Here is a 19,169-nt window from a genome sequence, read left to right on the forward strand (position 1 = left end):
GTCAGGCACCCTTCTGCTGCGCTCCCCCGCTGCTCGTTTTCGGTGTCCACCCCCCACTACCGCGGGCTCCAGGACTCAATTGCCAGGTCCGCGGGGGTCCGTGGGGGTCCGTGGGGATCCACGGGGGTCCGGGGCGTCAGGATCAGGTAGGATTAGTTAGCCGGGATCAGGAGCACTCGTTCAGTGCTGCTGATTGGCCATCTTGCTGGCCACCTGTGACTGCTTTCCTTAAAGGAAAACGTGATGCTTTTCAAAAACAAAAATGAAAAAATGAAAAAATATTTTCACATGCATTCACAAAGGGGAATGCATGTGAAAATATGTTTAGCACCAATTTGAAATTGATGCTAACTGCAATTATTTTGTGACCGCATTCACTGTCACAAAACAATCCTACTTTGCACTGCGACTCGCAATTAGGAAGGGAACGTCCCTTCCTAATTGTGACTCGCAAAGCCTTGCTGCGATTCGGTAAAGAGATTACTGAATTGCAAAATTGAGTTTGTGCAGAGCAAAATGCTTTTTTCTTGTCACAAATGGCCTGATTCTGCGAATCAGACAGTTTGCGACGAGTAAAAAGCTTTGTACATGTGGGCTTAGGTGTATTAAGAAGACATGATCTGTGTTTGAATTTTATATGTGTTTTGGGTAATTGATGTTCACTTCTTTAAAAGTGATACAACCATGAAGACATTATCTACAGTTCAATTTCTAGATTTGGTTTTGGAAAAGTATATGTTGGTATCTGTGTATTGTTTTCCTTCGTACGCACATTGACATTTTAGTTGAGTTTTGGGGTGCATGTGCTCTGTGGGTATCCTGGTTTGAAGATTTGGTTATTTGCTCGTTCACAGGCATGCTTGCATGTTGACACATCATATTTTTTTACTTCTTGCCTTTCCTGGATGCCCAACTTGTTTTTCCTATACGAAGTCTTCTTACATGTTTCTGATCTAGTACAATTCAGTCTGGTTATTTTTCAGTACTTATTTTTGTCCGTTTACTTTTTTCGGTGGGTTTCTGTGTCTGAGTTCAATGTACTGTATTAAGAGTTTTTTTTGTCTTATGTGTCTTTTCTTTTTTCTCTTTTGGCTTTTTTCTGTTTTTGTTTTCCTTTATCTACTTTCTGCTCTGTATAGCCCTGAAGAATTGGAGATTCCACGAAACATGTGTTGGCAACTTCAGTGCTAAAGAAAATGCGAATTACCACAGTTTGGATGGCGATTTTGTTATGAAAGCTATTGGCTTGTTTCAATTGTATACAAATTGTTACTTATTTATGTAGTAGTTGTTTCTTTATGACCATTTGTCTTGTGGTGAATCTTGTATGTAGATATTGACTCATGAGTGGAGTGTTTTCTCCATGCAACCCTTTTGAAATGTGGTTGGTAGTTGAGTTGATGCAGTAGTCTGCAGTGTGAGATGATGCAGTGCCATACTCTGGGTGGTTGGTATTCTAATTCAGCATCCTAGGCTGGCTGGCCAGTAGGCGGTCTGGTGACATACCATAGACAAGATAGTTAGGCCTTTGAGTGGCCTCTTAACTCTGATGGGGCCCTCACAGCAATTACCGGCCTAATTAGAATTATACATTTTTTCCTTCACAAGAGGTTTCTTCTGCTGAAATCAGCCAGCATCTCAGTCTGAAAGTCTGGGGTGAAATGAGGCATTTCTTATAGTGCCACGGGGTCAGACTCATAAGGAGTTACATTTTCAGCACTCCAAAGTTATCGGGACCCCTGATATTGGAAACTCTGTGAATAGGGAAAAGATGGCTCATTTTCTGGGCCACCTGTAATGGGTACCTATATTGCCTCATGCAGCACCAACAGACTGGCTGCTGTGTGGTCTGATGTACACACCTGCTGGTTGCTGATGCAGTACCACACACTGACTGGTAGGTGATTATAAAAAGTACCATAAGCTGAGTGATCAGTGACTTGGTGCATCTGCTTCAATGCCGCATGGTCCTGTTCAGTACCATCAATTGTTTTCTAAGTGAAATATGTTGGAGTACCTAAGACTGGCTCCTCTGCAGTCCCTGTACTCTGGTTCTGTGCCTGTCCTGCTTGCACTTGTAAACCATTGCCATTCTCTCCCCATTCTGGAGTTTCATGTTTGTTTTTTCTTCTAAAGGTGGAGAACTTAGTGAAGTCAACACTTGCCCTCTATGGAAGGATCGATTTTCTGATCAATAGTGCTGGTGGCCAGTTCTATAGCCCGACTGAAGCAATACGCGCCAAAGGATGGAATGCGGTGATTGACACCAACCTCACCGGTACATTCTACTGCTGCAGAGCAGGTGAGACCCAGCATCCCATGGTTTCCGGGGGGGGGCAGGCTGAAGGACCGGGGAAGGAACTCCTTGCTTTTGTTATTATAATACCCCAGGATGATACAGTTCCAAACAGTACCTTACACTTGGGGCCAGATGTAACAAAGGGTTTTACCCATTCTGTGTCTATGGGAAAATGTGTTTGTACATATGGCCCCTAGTCATCTACTCTTCCTGGGCGCACCGTCCACCTTCTCCGCTGAATGGCTCAATCTACTGTTGTTTGGTGTCTTACTATCGGTAATAATATTGATATTTGGTGATTCGGTTACCACTTCTAAAATAATCCCTTTGCAATTGCAATGTCATTTAACTCATACATATCACAGCAACATGTTGGTATTCAAAATTTACACTGTTTATTTAAATCAGGCATTTCATTTTATGTATTTTTTAAAATACAATAGGAGAGACGGATGAGATGAGGTCCTTTGCAGGCTTTGACCAGGGTGTGTACAATTCTGTTTTTTATTAAAGCTTGTGTCTTTACATCGAGGTGTATCAATGGGACTATGGAGGGACAACAATGGCTATTTAATGTGTGAGAACATGCCTAGTTTTAGAAGTGTTAGTCCTTAGTTCGCGGTATTCTTAAACTTTCAGCAGATTTAATGTTATACATTAATTTAAAATGAGTTGAAGGACTTGCAAAATTGGTGCTACATGAATTTGGTTGAAGCTGTTGGTTACTCCAAAATAAGTGTCATATGCGGAAGAATGCTGATGTTCACAATGACATATGCGATTAATTCTAAGATCATGAAACACTTATCCATAATGTCGAGAGATATAGGATCTAACCAAGAGATGATTGATGTTTTACCCATAAGTGTATATCAACGTATTGAAGTGAGTCTGAAGAAAGATTGGGGAATATAATCAACACTGTGGATGTGCTCACCTAGGGTCCCATACATCCTGTTCCAAATACTACCATGTGTGAGCAGTAGGTGGAGTAGCCAGTTTTCTGAATCGATGCACAAATATGGACCGTGGGCAGGGATAAAACAGAAAATGTATCAGGCTATTTGACTTACTCCTTTTCCTTCAATCAGTACCTATAAATATAGTTTTCCCACTGCTTTGACCATGACATGTATAACTATGCAGTGCTTTGAGCTTCTGTACTTGAGCTACAAATTTAATCTCTCTGGGGGCACCCACGTGGTTTCTTCTCAGTTTATCGGCAGACAATGCTAATTTTTGTTGCAGAAATTGTATTGTCCCAGCACCTACCTGTGCAAAACATATAACAGGAGCTATACCCAGCCTGGATAAAATAGTACAATTCTGTACAAAGACTTCCTAAGGTGTTATTCCTATCTTAATCCAAATATCTAGGTTTCTATTTCCCTAAAATCAGTATATCTGTGTTAGAAATGGGGTCTCTAGTTGGCAGAGGTATACACCCTTGTCCAAGTAGGGACCACAATCCTAGTCAGGGTAAGTCACACACGATCCAAATGATCCTGTGCCCACCCTCTGGTAGCTTGGCACTGAGCACTCAGGCTTAACTTAGAAAGCAATGTGTAATGTATTTGTGCAATAAATCATGCAGTAACACAGTGAGAACATAAGAATGCACCACACATGTTTAGAAAACTATATGAAATTTATCTAGTTAAATTAAGGTCAAAGCAATAAAGATCCAATAAGCACAAGTTGAAATATCACTTTTGCAATTTTAAGAAGAGTCTTAAATCTTTTAAATCAACAGTTGTCTTTTGTTTGCACAAAGTACCTGGTTTGTGTCAAAATTACTACGCACGGAGACTGCAGAGGAGAAGATGCATGAAAAGTAAGGTGTGCGTCAGATTTTCCAAAGCGGCGCAGATGATGCGCCGTTTCTTTCCACGCTGCAAGGGGCTTTGCGTTCATTTCCGACGCACAGTCTTGGTTCCTCACTGCGATGCAGGGATCTTTGGATGCCCAGGAACAATGCGGGCCAAAATCCTGTGCATGCAGAAAGGAAGTCACAGGCGTTGCGTCAATCCGGTAGGCGATGCATTGAATTTTCTGTTGCACAGCAGGCACTGCGTAGATTCTTCACTCAGGAAGTCAGCTGCATCATTCTGGCTCAGCTGTGCGTCGATCCGGTAGGGCCGTCCATCGAATTACCAGTCATAACGCAGGCATTGCGTCGATCTTCGCTCAGGAAGTTGGGCTGCGTTGTTCTGGTTCAGCTATGCACCAATTTTCCCGTCAGGCTGTGCGTTGATTTTCGGCGAACAAGGAATTTCCTTGAAGAGATTAAATCCTTTTGGGCCTGAGACTTCAGAAAACAGGAGGCAACTGCAATCCAAGCCCTTGGAGAGCACTTCTCAGCAAAGGTAGAGGGCAGCAGGGCAATAGCAAGGCAGCAGTCCTTCACAGCAAAGCAGTCCAGGTGAGTCCTTTGTGCAGCCAGGCAGTTCCTCTTGACAGGTTGCAGGATATGGTCCAGAAATGTCTGATTTGGTGGGGTCAGGGAACCAGTTTATATACCCAAAAATGCCTTTGAAGTGGAGGAGACTTCAAAGAGTGGTTTTGAAGTGCACAAGGTCCCCATTCAGTGCATGTCTGTCTGCCAGGGTCCCAGTAGAGGGTTAGGCAGTCCCTTGTGTGAGGGCAAGCCACTACCCTTTTAAATGTAAGTCTCAGACCCTCCCCCCTCCCAGCCCAGGAAGACCTATTTAGTATTCAGATGAGTGCAGATGTGACTGAGTGTAACCGGACGTCTCCGGACGCCGGTATTCAGGATATTGTGCCGAATGCCATTAAGGGGGCCCTACACACTTGGGAGGGACGCGAGCCTGTGAAAGAAAAGACGGACCAAAAGAAGATGAAGGGAAGGAGACGGAAGTAGACGCTCGACGTACGCGGCCGGAGGAGAAGGAGACCGGGACGCCGAGGACAGAGAGGAAGGAACCCGTCGAAGGAGCGGAGGCTCCGAGAGAGAGAGGAGAGCCCCGGGGCACTCCCGCCCCCGTCAGAGAGAAGCCGGGAGGCTGCCAAAGTGCCGGCCACGTCCCCGGAGGGGCGTGGCCACCTCAGGTACGTTCGTACCACAGCTGGGGGTTTGTGAGAGGGTGGTTATTAGGAATAGGGGGGGATAAGGGAAAGGAAGGGAGGTCCTGCAGGGAAGGGGAGACCATATGACAACAAACCCTAAAATAAACCTAACCTCACAAGGAAACCAACCGCCAGAGGATTTCTACAAAGAAGGGAAGGTCTGAGAACACCTATAGGGGGAACCACAAACTAAAGGACAGTTAAACCCTCACTTCCCTTCACTTATACCTATTCCCCCACCACCCTACTAACCCTATATACTTACCTTATATATATATATCCCACTTACCTGTTTTGTTATCCTTCTTTCTATTTCTTTGGAGAGCCTGGCCCACTGACGTAGAGGAAGATCGGAGACCTTCCCAAAGCTGGACCTGGTTACTTATGGACTATCACCAAAACCCTGAAAGAGAAGAAAAAGGGAACTTTTGTTAATTATTTCTGGACTGCAAGTGCGTTATCCTTGTGAACAAGAAACAGGGGATAAAAAGCCATCCTTAAAACCAAAACACGAATAAATTAGCTAAACCCCCACCTTCTGCGCCTGTTATATTATTCCAATATCCCTTTTATTTGCTTCAGGGATAAAGAACCCATTACAGTGGTGTCAGAAGTGGGATATTGGAACAACTACAGGTAACCAAAGACGATGGAGGGCACACCCACCCTATCAGAGATGATGCAGCAGCTAGCCGCAGGGCAGAGGCATCTGCAAGTAGTGTGGGAAGAGCAACAGAAGGAGGCTAAAGTGGAAAGGGAGGCCCTACAAAGCGCTCTTAAAAGTCAGGCCACTATCATGGCCAACAATCAGTTGGTCCATGAGACTGCAATCAAAAACCTCACGGACACTATTGCCGCCACCCGGGTGCATCCGAACGTACCCAGTTCGGTCCTGCAGCGATATCAGGAAGGCGAAGACCCGGATGCCTTTTTCACGAATTTCGAGCGGGTTGCTACTTCCGACACCTGGCCCCAGGATAGGTGGGGCCAATACATCGCCCCGTTATTGACAGGAACTCTCCAAGCGGCTTATCAAGCGGTAAACCCAGGCGGAACGACACCCTATCAGGATATTAAGAAGAGTATCCTGGAGCGGGTGGGGTTTGATACAGACCATTATAGGGTCCGGTTTAGGAAAGCCAAATGGGGACCCTCCGAGAATCCCCGGGCCCTATATTTTCGAATTAAGGACTTAGGACTCAAATGGCTAGGTCCCATTGGGACCAATAGGGAGGATATCATTGAGGTTGTTCTCTTAGAACAATATCTAGATGCCCTACCTACCAATACCCGTAATTGGATCAAGCAACACCCAAGTCCAGATACTAACACCACTATTGAATTAGCCTGCGCCTTTCATCGCTCCCTCGAGTTCAAAATCCCTCCCGTACGGCCAACACTTAACCCCATCCGACAGAACCTCGGACCCTCCCCATCCCTAGGGCGAAAACCAACCGAGGATCCGGGAAAATTGCGAGGACCAGAAAGACCCTATATGCAACAACCACAGTGTTTTAGCTGTGGAGAGTGGGGACATATCGCCCGGGTTTGCCCGCTGAAAACAGAAAAGTCAGAACCGATGGAAATAGGAGTCACTAGGGGGAGAGTCTTCTATACAGGGGGAAAGGAAACCCGATACAAGAAGAGACTTGTTATCAATGGAAGAACCACAGTGGCGCTCATCGACTCAGGTTGCAGTCAATCTGTAATTCGTGCTGATTTATTGGAAAAACCCCTTTTTGCTTCAGGATTTACGGTATCCATATGTTGTATTCATGGAGATACGAGAGAATACCCCCTAATCTGGACAACCTTGTCCTGGGATGGAAAAGAAGTCCCCATAAGGGTGGGGGTGGTGGAACGACTAGTCGAAGAAGCTATCATAGGAACCGACTTCCCTGACTTTTCGGAACTTCTTGACAGTACAAAAGACTCTGAAGACATGAGCACATGGTGGAAAAGAGCTCCTTTTTCTAGTACGCCTATAACACCACCGGTGGTTAGATACCGACCCTCCCGAAAAGAAAAGAGCGAAACCCGAAGAGTCTTTGCCCAAGGAAACATGAGTCCAAATAGGGTAATTACAAAGGTCCTTACTCTTACTGACCTTCCCCCATTCCGTAGTTGTCAAAGAGAAGATCCGAGTTTGATCCATGCCTGGAAAAGTGCCCGACCCCGGAACCCCCAAGACAAAAGCCCTTCTTTTACCATAATCAGAAATCTGTTATACCGTGTCACTGGTAATAACCGAGAAGAAAAGAAGCAGCTATTAGTCCCCGAACCTTATAGACCACAAGTCCTACACCTAGCCCATAGCCAGCCGGGGGGGGTCACTATGGCAGGGAGAAAACGGAAGAATATCTGTTGAGGAAGTTCTACTGGCCGGGGGTCTTTTCACAGATTAGGAGGTTCTGTCAGCAATGTCCTAAATGCCAAATGATTGATCCTGGTCCCAAAAGAAGAGCTCCCTTGCAACCGTTGCCCATTATAGACATCCCTTTCTCAAGAATAGGAATGGACATTGTAGGCCCTCTCCTACCTTCTTCTAGAGGATACCGTTATATACTGGTATTGGTAGATTATGCCACCAGATACCCAGAAGCCATCCCACTCAGCAGTATTAACTCCAAGAGCGTAGCTCATGCAATGATAGGGTTCTTCTCCCGAATAGGCTTTCCCCGAGAAATTTTAACAGACCAAGGTACCCAGTTCATGTAAAACTTGATGTCACAAATATGTCGACTTCTAGGGATCAAACAGTTACGGACAGCGGTTTATCATCCTCAAACGGATGGTTTGGTAGAAAGGTATAACCGCACTCTGAAAACTCTACTAAAGAAATCTATTTCAGAGACAGGTAAGGACTGGGATAGAAAACTCCCCTTAGTGTTATACGCTATCAGGACCCATGAGCAAGCATCCACGGGCCATAGTCCATTTGAATTATTGTTCGGACGACAGCCCAGGACCTTGTTAGATATGGCTGCCGAGTTATGGGAGGAGGAGGACGGAGAAAAATCCCTCTTAGAATATACCCAGGAGTTAAAAACCAACATCCAAAATGTGTGGGAAAATGTAAGGGAACATATGGAGAAGGCTCAAGAAAAGCAGAAAAGATATTACGACAGGAATACCCAATTAAGGACCTTTACCATAGGTGATAAGGTGTTAGTGCTTCTCCCCAGTTCAGACAACAAGTTGCTGGCAAAGTGGCAGGGTCCTTATAAAGTGATAGGGGTAATAACACCCGTGACCTATAAGGTCCAGCTCACAGATAGTTCCAACCGGTCACAGATCTTTCATGTCAATCTATTAAAAAAGTGGGAAGAACCACAGGGAGAACCAACCAGGGGATGCCTAGTTAACACCGTTAAGGAATTGGAGATAGGGTGGTGTCCCACTGAGCATCCTAGCGGAAACGAGGTGCCTCCCATAAATAGCGAAATCTCGATCCAACAGAGTGAGCAATTAACCCAGCTCCTCCATGATCATGCCCATGTGTTCTCCTCGATACCAGGCAAGACCAAGCTGGTGCATCATCAAATCATAACCCCACCTGGCAAGGTCATACGCTTACGGCCATATCGTATCCCAGAAGCTAGAAAGATCCTGGTAGAAAACGAAATAGAAAAGATGTTAGACCTAGGCGTTATAGAGCCTTCCCAGAGTCCCTGGTGTTCACCGGTGGTATTAGTGCCAAAGCCAGATGGGTCTATACGTTTCTGTATTGACTTTAGACGAGTCAATTCTATATCCCAGTTTGACACATATCCCCTTCCAAGGGTAGACGAACTCTTAGAGAAGTTGGGAAAAGCTAAGTACATGTCTACACTCGACTTGACCAAAGGCTACTGGCAGATTCCTTTGACACCAGAAGATAAAGAGAAAACGGCCTTCTCTACTCCCTCTGGGTTATACCATTTTAAGGTTCTCCCTTTCGGGTTACATGGGGCACCCGCCACCTTCCAGCGTCTCATCGACACCATTCTACGACCTCATACCAGATACGCTGCCGCGTATCTGGATGATATCGTTATCCACAGCGAGACTTGGGAGGACCACTTGACACATTTAACCAAAATCTTTACAGCGTTACGAGGGGCTGGATTAACAGCCAATGCCTCCAGAAGCCGGTTGGCATTCAATGAGATCTCTTATCTAGGATATCATATAGGGAAAGGTATACTTAGACCACAAATGAGTAAAGTTGAAGCCATCCTACGGATAGAGACACCCACAACGAAAAAGGAGGTCCGCTCATTCTTAGGTTTGGTAGGCTATTATCGAAGATTTATACCCCATTATTCCACCGTGGCCGCTCCCCTAACCGATCTCCTGAGGAAAGGACATCAAAAAAATATCACAAATTTAAACCCAGTACAGTCCCATAGTTACCATACCCTACAAAGATATCTCACTACCCAACCAATTTTAAAATGTCCTGACTTCACTATCCCCTTTCACCTCCAAACAGATGCCTCAGACGTGGGTCTGGGGGCCGTGCTTTTTCAGAAAGATGAAAGAGGTATTAGTCACCCCGTGGTCTTTATTAGCCGTAAACTGTTTCCCAGGGAGCGAAACTATCCCATTATTGAACGAGAATGTCTCGCCATCAAGTGGGCACTTGAGAGCCTCCAATATTACCTCCTAGGAAGATCCTTTCTATTATATACGGATCACGCTCCCCTCACCTGGCTCTCGAGATATAAAGATACTAACAGTCGCATATTGAGATGGTTTATGGAGCTTCAACCTTTCTCCTTCCAGGTTTGCCATCTCCCTGGTGATCTTATGGGACAGGCTGACTATTTATCCCGGTTCCCGGGACCTTTGGGTCTCGAACAGCCCCATTCAAGGGAGGGGATGTGTAACCGGACGTCTCCGGACGCCGGTATTCAGGATATTGTGCCGAACGCCATTAAGGGGGCCCTACACACTTGGGAGGGACGCGAGCCTGTGACGTCAGACGCCTTTGGCGTCTGGAAGACGACCGAAAGAAAAGACGGACCAAAAGAAGATGAAGGGAAGGAGACGGAAGTAGACGCTCGACGTACGCGGCCGGAGGAGAAGGAGACCGGGACGCCGAGGACAGAGAGGAAGGAACCCGTCGAAGGAGCGGAGGCTCCGAGAGAGAGAGGAGAGCCCCGGGGCACTCCCGCCCCCGTCGGAGAGAAGCCGGGAGGCTGCCAAAGTGCCGGCCACGTCCCCGGAGGGGCGTGGCCACCTCAGGTACGTTCGTACCACAGCTGGGGGTTTGCGAGAGGGTGGTTATTAGGAATAGGGGGGGATAAGGGAAAGGAAGGGAGGTCCTGCAGGGAAGGGGAGACCATATGACAACAAACCCTAAAATAAACCTAACCTCACAAGGAAACCAACCGCCAGAGGATTTCTACAAAGAAGGGAAGGTCTGAGAACACCTATAGGGGGAACCACAAACTAAAGGACAGTTAAACCCTCACTTCCCTTCACTTATACCTATTCCCCCACCACCCTACTAACCCTATATACTTACCTTATATATATATATCCCACTTACCTGTTTTGTTATCCTTCTTTCTATTTCTTTGGAGAGCCTGGCCCACTGACGTAGAGGAAGATCGGAGACCTTCCCAAAGCTGGACCTGGTTACTTATGGACTATCACCAAAACCCTGAAAGAGAAGAAAAAGGGAACTTTTGTTAATTATTTCTGGACTGCAAGTGCGTTATCCTTGTGAACAAGAAACAGGGGATAAAAAGCCATCCTTAAAACCAAAACACAAATAAATTAGCTAAACCCCCACCTTCTGCGCCTGTTATATTATTCCAATATCCCTTTTATTTGCTTCAGGGATAAAGAACCCATTACACTGAGTATCCTGTGTTTGTGGTTGTCTGGGTGAAATGCATAAGGGAGCTGTCAACCAGCCCAGCCAGATGTGGATCGGAGACAGGCTGTAAGGCACAGATGGATTTTAAGTGCAAATAAATGCTCATTTTCTAAAAGTGGCATTTGTAAAATAGTAATATAAAATCAATCTTTACCAATAAGCAGGATTTTGTATTACCATTCTGGCCATACTACATATGACCTGGTTACCCTTTTCTGATCAGAATCTACCACTGAAACAGTATATGAGGGTAGCCCTAATGCCATCCTATGAAAGTAGCAGGCCTCACAGTAGTGGAAAATGAATTTAGGAGTTTTCCACTACCAGGACATATAAACCACACATGTACATGTCCTGCCTTTTAACTACATAGCACCCTGCCCTATGGGTTACCTAGGACACCTTAGGGGTGACTTATATGTAGAAAAATGGGAGATTAGAGCTTGGCAAGTACTTTTAAATGCCAAGTCGAGGTGGCAGTGAAACTGCACACACAGGCCTTGCAATGGCAGGCCTGAGACATGGTTAAGGGGCTACTTATGTGGGTGGCACAACCAGTGCTGCAGGCCCACTAGTAGCATTCAATTTACAGGCCCTAGGCACATGTAGTGCACTTTACTAGGGGCTTACAAGTAAATCAAATATGCCAATTGGGAAGGAACCAATGTCACCATGTTTAAGGGAGAGAGCATATGCCGTTTAGCACTGGTTAGCAGTGGTAAAGTGAGCAGAGTCCTAAAACCAGCAAAACAGTGTCAGAAAAGTGGAGGGAGGCAGGCAAAAAGTTGGGGGATGACCACCCTAAGGCTGTCAGATCTAACAATCTGTTTATATAGATGTTTTTGGTTAACTGCGTTTTATGGGAAATGGTATTTATGGTATGTCCTGTCTATTGAATGTAACATTGTGTTTGTATGCCATATGTAATTTTATATCCTTGTGAGAAACAATCTAATATGTTTTCAGTTAATCCCTAGAAATTTACCTATATATTGTTAACTAAAAGAAATGGCACTCACACATACCATTAAAGCATACATTCAGCTTGTAATACATGGAATAAGGCGGGTCAGAAATGGGGTCCCTAGTTGGCAGTCATTTTACACCATGTCCAAGTAGGGACCCTCACTGTAGTCAGGGTAACGGAGTCACCCTCCTAAGATAACCCCTGGTCACCACCTTGGTAGCTTGGCACGAGCAGTTAAGCTTATCTATGAGGCAATGTGTTAAGTATTTGTACCCAAACACAGTACCACAGTGAAAACCCTACAAATAGACACCACATCAGTTTAGAAAAATTGCCAATGTTTATCTAAGTAAAACAAGACCAAAACGACAAAAATCCAACATACACAAGCAAAGATATGATTTTTTAAAGATTAAGGGGGTCATTCTGACCCTGGCGGTAAAAACCGCCAGGGCCAACGACCGCGGGAGCACCGCCAACAGGCTGGCGGTGCTCCCATGGGCATTCTGACCGTGGCGGTACAGCCGCGGTCAGAAACGGAAAACCGGCGGTGTACCGCCGGTTTTCCGCTGCCCTGGGGAATCCTCCATGGGATTCCGACCCCCATTACCGCCATCCTGTTCCTGGCGGTTGTCACCGCCAGGAACAGGATGGCGGTAAAAGGGGTGTCGTGGGGCCCCTGGGGGCCCCTGCAGTGCCCATGCACTGGCATGGGCACTGCAGGGGCCCCCTAACAGGGCCCCACTAAGATTTTCAGTGTCTGCCATGCAGACACTGAAAATCGCGACAGGGGCAACTGCACCCGTCGCACCCTTCCCACTCCTCCGGCTCCGATAGGAGCCGGCTTCCTCGTGGGAAGGGGTTTCCCGCTGGGCGGGCGGGCGGCCTTCTGGCGGTCGCCCGCCCGCCCAGCGGGAAACTCAGAATAACCGCGGCGGTCTTTTGACCGCGCAGCGGTATTCTGGCGGTTCCCACCAGGCCGGCGGCTTCCGCCGCCGGCCAGGGTCAGAATGACCCCCTAAATCCCAATAAACGCTTAGAAACACAATAGCTCCAACTGGTGGTATCACGGTGTCATGATGGAGTCATTCCCAAATGTGCAGTGCCAGTCACGGAGTTGTACGGACCCCAGACACAGTACCTTAGAAACGAGGCAGAGTCAAAGATGTGGCATGGAGCCGGGGAGGTGAGGCGCTGGTTCGGTACTGCTATGTAGGAGGTGAGACATTGGTTCCTTACGGGGCAGTGGAGGTGAGGCAGTGTCGCGGTTAGGTTTCGGTTCCTTACGATCCGGCGGGGTCGATGTGTCGAGCAGGCCAAGACGTGATGGGGTTGTCACACCACAGGCGCCATGGCGGAGTCGGGTGTCTCGGTCGTCTGTGACATGGCACTTGGGAGTCACGATGTTAAGGGCCTTCAGAGACACCGCAGCGGAGTCGGGCCTGCGGTCTCTGTTTTCAGCGCACTTCAGTGGGGGCCAGAGCTTTGGGTGCAGGCAGCGGCACGGAGTCAAGCAGCAGTGCCAGTTCTGGAGTCATCTGGAGTCAATGTCCCTGTTTCTTATTCTTTTAGGCCAGATTCACTCCCAGGGGCCCAGGAACTGGATTGGGCACATCTTGGTAAGTCAGGGTCCTCAGCAAGAGAACCGAGGGGCTGGCAGGTGAAGTCTCTGATGTCCCTGAGACTTTTTAACCGGAGTCAAGATCAGTCCAAGCCCTTGGAGAAACTTCACAAGCAGGATACACAGCAAAGTCCAGTCTTTGTCCTCTCCATAGCAGAAGCAACAACTGCAAGCAAACCCAGCAAAGCACACACAGCAGAGAAGCAGTACTTCTCCTCATAGCTCTTCAGCTCTTCTCCTTGGCAGAGTCTCCTCTTGATCCAGAAGTGTTCTATAAATGTGTGTGTAGGAAGCTTGCTCTGTATATACTATATCAAAGTGAGATATAGGGGGTCATTCCAACCTCGGCGGTAAAAGGCGCTTACCGCCAGACAGAAGACCACCATAACACCGCCGCGGTAAACCGCCACGGTCATTCTGACCCACACTAGGCAAACCGCCAAAATACCGCCATCCACAAAAGTCTGCCACACCAAAGGTCAGCGAGAAACTGGCGATGACCAAACCTCCACCATCACGCCAACAGAAATACGCCTATGCCATTATGACCCACGAATCCACGCGGCGGTCTTTCAACCGCGGTATTCTATTGGCGGTACACACCGCCGCGGTCGAAATACACATACTCCTACAAAACACTACCACAGTGGACAATTCCAAATACACACACCTGAGACACATACACACACCACTCCCACACACCCAATACAATATAAAACACACACCCACATCACCCACAAACCCCTACGGCCAAAAACTTTGAACGAAGACCAGAGAGAGACACCACAGTCAACTACCAAGCATCCACAGGCACACAATACCAATACCCATAGAACTTCCACGCACCTCACACAACACACCACTAAATAGCACCCCACCTATCACTACACACTCCACCCCACACATCACCCACACCACCCCATGGCACCTCAAAGACACCCCAGGCTCTCAGATGATGAACTCAGGGTCATGGTGGAGGAAATCGTACGAGTAGAGCCCCAGCTGTTCGGGACACAGGTGCAGCACACCACCATTGCCAGGAAGATGGAGCTATGGAGCAGAATAGTCGACAGGGTCAACGCTGTGGGACAGCACCCAAGAAATCGGGATGACATCAGGAAGAGGTGGAACGACCTACGGGGGAAGGTGCGTTCCATGGTATCAAGGCACAACATCGCGGTACAGCGGACTGGCGGCGGACCCCCACCTCCTCCCCCAGAATTTACAACATGGGAGGAGCAAGTCTTGAACATCCTGCATCCTGAGGGCCTCGCAGGAGTATCTGGAGGAATGGACTCTGGTAAGTCAAATCTTCACTACTTCATCCCCCCCCCCCACCTGCATGCCAACTCATACCCCCCACCCTCACCCCCTTCACAACTACCCCTTGAAAATGTCTCACCATCACAACCCACCCATCCCAAAACTTAGCCCTGCATGCGGCCCCAAAGCATGGACACCCATCACCAAAGCATGCCCAATGCGCATACCCATCACCCCCCCCCCCCAAAACACCGTCACAACAGCCCCCACAAAGGAATGCCAGCACTGGGGTACACGGGCACCCACCCATTGCACGCCATTGGCACACACAGAAGCAATAACCATACTTTTATACCCCTGCAGGACCCGAACGCCAGGTCACCGCGCAGGAGGGTCCACAAATGTCCACTCCACCCCCAGAAGAGGCCCACAGTGATGACAGCAGCTCTGTCTCCCTGGATCTTGATGACCAGCCTGGTCCATCGGGGACCTCAGGACAGTCGGTTCCCCTCAGACAGTCACAGGCCACAGCAGACCTTCCCCCCTCTGGGAACACCAGCACAGCACCCACCCAGCGGGCCCATACCTCTGTCCCCAGGACACGTCAATCAGCGGTGTGTCCACCACTACAGGGAACCCAGGCTAACCCACCACCCCAACAACAACAGGGACCTGGGGGCTGTGGTAGTGGGCACACGGTCCAGGTGACGGAGGCACAGGGAATCAGGGGAACTGGGAGGGCTGCTGTGCGACAGGGGGGGGACAGGCCAAGGGAACCCACTCTCCACGAGGCCCTCTCCTCCATCATGGGAGCATACCACCACTCCCAGGAGACGATGGCGACGGTCCTGGCCAGGTTTCAGGAAATCCAGCTTCTGCAGGAGCAACAGTATATGGGGTTCAGGGAGGAACTCAGAAACATCAGTTCCGCAATGGGCACAATCGTAGTGGCCCTGAATGAGTTAATCACCACATTGCGGAACACTGTGGCACCTCAAAGGGCCCCTGTCACTAGCATGGACCAAGAACTGGCTACCACATCCGCCGGCGCTAGTGGACAGGAGGCACCGACAGAAGACCAACAGGCCACCAGAACCCCACCCCCTGCAGAAGGAGAACCACCCCGCAAGCGGGCCCTGAGATCCAGGAAGAAGACAGAGTAACATGTCAAGACCCCCGCCAGCAAAGGATACCGCCCTGATTGTCATCCCACTGTCCCACATTGTCACCCTGTCCAACCTTAAACTGCCCCTGCTCCACTTCCCACAGGCATTTGGACAATGCACCTGTGAACCTCATAGTCTGGACTCTGCCATGGACAATCCTCCACCATCACCCCTCACCGATTTGCAACCACCCATCCAAATTAGAGCACTTGAATAAACACACTTATTGCACATAAACAATCTGGAGTCTGTCTGTGATTTTAACAAATGTATTAGACATGACAGTGGCAAAAATTTTCTTCACATTGTGATGCCAACAAACCGCTGTCACACAGCTGTAGTCCATGGGGAAACTAAGCAGATGTCACGCAGTGGGGCCCACAGCTCTGAAAACGGAAGGGAAAGTCACAACACAGTTACCATACACTGGGGGAAAAAGTCAGACAGTAGAGAGGTAGGAGTCTTTAAGTAAATGTAATATGCCGGTGTGTACTCTTACCTGTGTGTCACTGAAAGTATTGCTCTATTACTGTGTTCCTGTTGTCTATGTCGTCCTCTTCGGCTTCCTCTTCTTCACTCTCCACAGGCTCCACAGCTGCTACAACACCACCATCTGGACCATCCTCCGGCAGAAAAGGCACCTGGCGGCGCAAAGCCAGGTTGTGAAGCATACAGCAGGCCACGATGATCTGGCACACCTTCTTTGGTGAGTACATTAGGAATCCACCTGTCATATGGAGGCACCTGAACCTGGCCTTCAGGAGGCCAAAGGTGCGTTCGATCACCCTCCTAGTCCGCCCATGGGCCTCATTGTAGCGTTCCTCTGCCCTTGTCCTGGGATTCCTCACTGGGGCAATAGCCATGACAGGTTGGGGTAACCAGAGTCCCCTAATAGCCACACACGGTGCCTCTGGAGTTGACCCATCACATACGGGATGCTGCTATTGCGCAGGATGTAGGCGTCATGCACAGAGCCAGAGAACTTGGCATTAACATGTGAGATGTACTGGTCTGCCAAACAGACCATCTGTACATTCATCAAATGATAACTTTTCCTGTCCCTGTACACCTGTTCACTTTCTCTGGGGGGTACCAAAGCCACATGGGTCCCATCAATGGCACCTATGATGTTGGGGATATGTCCAAGGGCATAGAAATCACCCTTCACTGTAGGCAAATCTCCCACCTCAGGGAAAACGATGTAGCTCTGCATGTGTTTGAGCAGGGCAGACAACACTCTGGACAACACATAGGTTGAGACATCCCTGATGATATGGCCACTGTTGTTTAAAATGATCCACTTGCTAAGAAATGGAGTACTGACAGCACCTGCACTAGAGGGGGGATTCCTGTGGGTTGGCGGATGGGTGACATCAGGTCTGCCTCCAGCTGGGCACACAGTTCATGTATAGTGGCTCGGTCAAGCCTGTATGTCAGAATGACATGTCGTTCCTCCATTGTCGACAGGTCCTCCAGCGGTCTGTACACAGGAAGATTCCTCCATCTCCTCGCATTGCCCAGCGGACGGTGCCTAGGAAGGACAACAGCGAGCACAGAGTCAATCAACCCACAGGTACGTTCCCACAGCTTGCACACAGCACGATTCACTATGCATTGAAGGATGTGTATGAGTGTTGAGGAAAGGCCTAGGTATGTGTGACGCAGTAGAAATTAAGCCATGTGGGCCCTTGAAATGGCGGCTGCCTGACCTGTGAAGTGTGACAATGGGATGTGAGGTCAATGCGCTGGCGTAGCACACCGTGGCTGTAGGCGGTCGAAGACCGCGGCGCAAAGCCGCATTGGTTTACATTGAAACCTATGGGTTTCATGAGCCAATGACGATGTGCGCCGGCGGTCGCGGTACGCACTGCCGCGGCCGTAACCGCCATTTTCTATCAGCTTAATCACTTGATACCTGATCTTCCACAGGAGAGGACCTACACTGCAAGTGCTGCTGTGACCTCGGTCTGGAAGAGTCTGTAGAGACTTGAGAGACTGTGGCTTTGCACTCCCCAGGATGTAACAGTGGGCAACTCACCCACTGTAGAGACTTGAGAGACTGTGGCTTTACACTCCCCAGGATGTAACAGTGGGCAACTCACCCACTGTAGAGACTTGAGAGACTGTGGCTTTGCACTCCCCAGGATGTAACAGTGGGCAACTCACCCACTGTAGAGACTTGAGAGACTGTTGCTTTGCACTCCCCAGGATGGGACAGTGGCCATGGAGGCCCCTCGTGGATCTGGCGTCGTGTACTCATGTGGCTGAGGTGCCCCCCTTCCCTTCCCCCTGAGGTGCCTGTAGTTTTTCTATCTGATGCCCCTGCAGTGTTCTCTCCGTTGGTGTCAGGTATCTTGTGTGGGCCTTGCCCATGTGATTTGGGCCCAGTGGTCCACGGACAATGACAGCTAGAATTATCGGACTTTTAATAATATTTATGTATATATTAGTTTTAAATGTGTGATATTTTTATAAGCCAATAATACAATATTTTCGACTGTTTATGATCATTTCCTTTTGTCTTTGCATTCTTTCGGGGGGTTTAGGGGTTGTAACAGTGATGTATTGCTATGCATTGATGTGTGTGTTGTAGTGGGTGGGTGTGTCGCGTATGTGTGTCCCCGTAATATTTTCTCCTCCCCCCTCCCCTGTGTCGTAGGTGCAGTACTCACCGTTGTCTTCTGCGCCGGCGTTCGTGCTCCTGGTAGAGGAGCAGGAATACAATAGCTGGTAGGATGTGTAATTCGGGTTCCATGCTGTCCAGATTCCTCGTGGGGTGTATGGAGGTGAGCGTTTTCCGTTTGAAATGTCTGTTTCCGCCGTGTTTTTATCGGCGGGGCTACCGCCCCGGAAAAGGTGGCGGATTGGTGGGTTGTGATAGGGTGGGCGGTACATTG

At 48.4% G+C, this 19,169-nt stretch overlaps 1 protein-coding gene across 2 annotated transcripts in view; it reads left to right on the forward strand.

Moving 5' to 3' along the window:
* LOC138286617 (peroxisomal trans-2-enoyl-CoA reductase-like) overlaps positions 1–19,169 on the forward strand; it is a 315,538-nt gene that overhangs the window by 89,148 nt on the left and 207,221 nt on the right. For both annotated transcript variants that reach the window (XM_069227047.1, XM_069227048.1), the window contains exon 3: positions 2,137–2,302. In XM_069227047.1, coding sequence (XP_069083148.1) covers positions 2,137–2,302 — 166 coding nt within the window. The remainder of the gene's footprint in view (positions 1–2,136; positions 2,303–19,169) is intronic.

The sequence above is a fragment of the Pleurodeles waltl genome, chromosome 3_2 (assembly GCF_031143425.1).
Source record: "Pleurodeles waltl isolate 20211129_DDA chromosome 3_2, aPleWal1.hap1.20221129, whole genome shotgun sequence".
NCBI lineage: Eukaryota > Metazoa > Chordata > Amphibia > Caudata > Salamandridae > Pleurodeles > Pleurodeles waltl.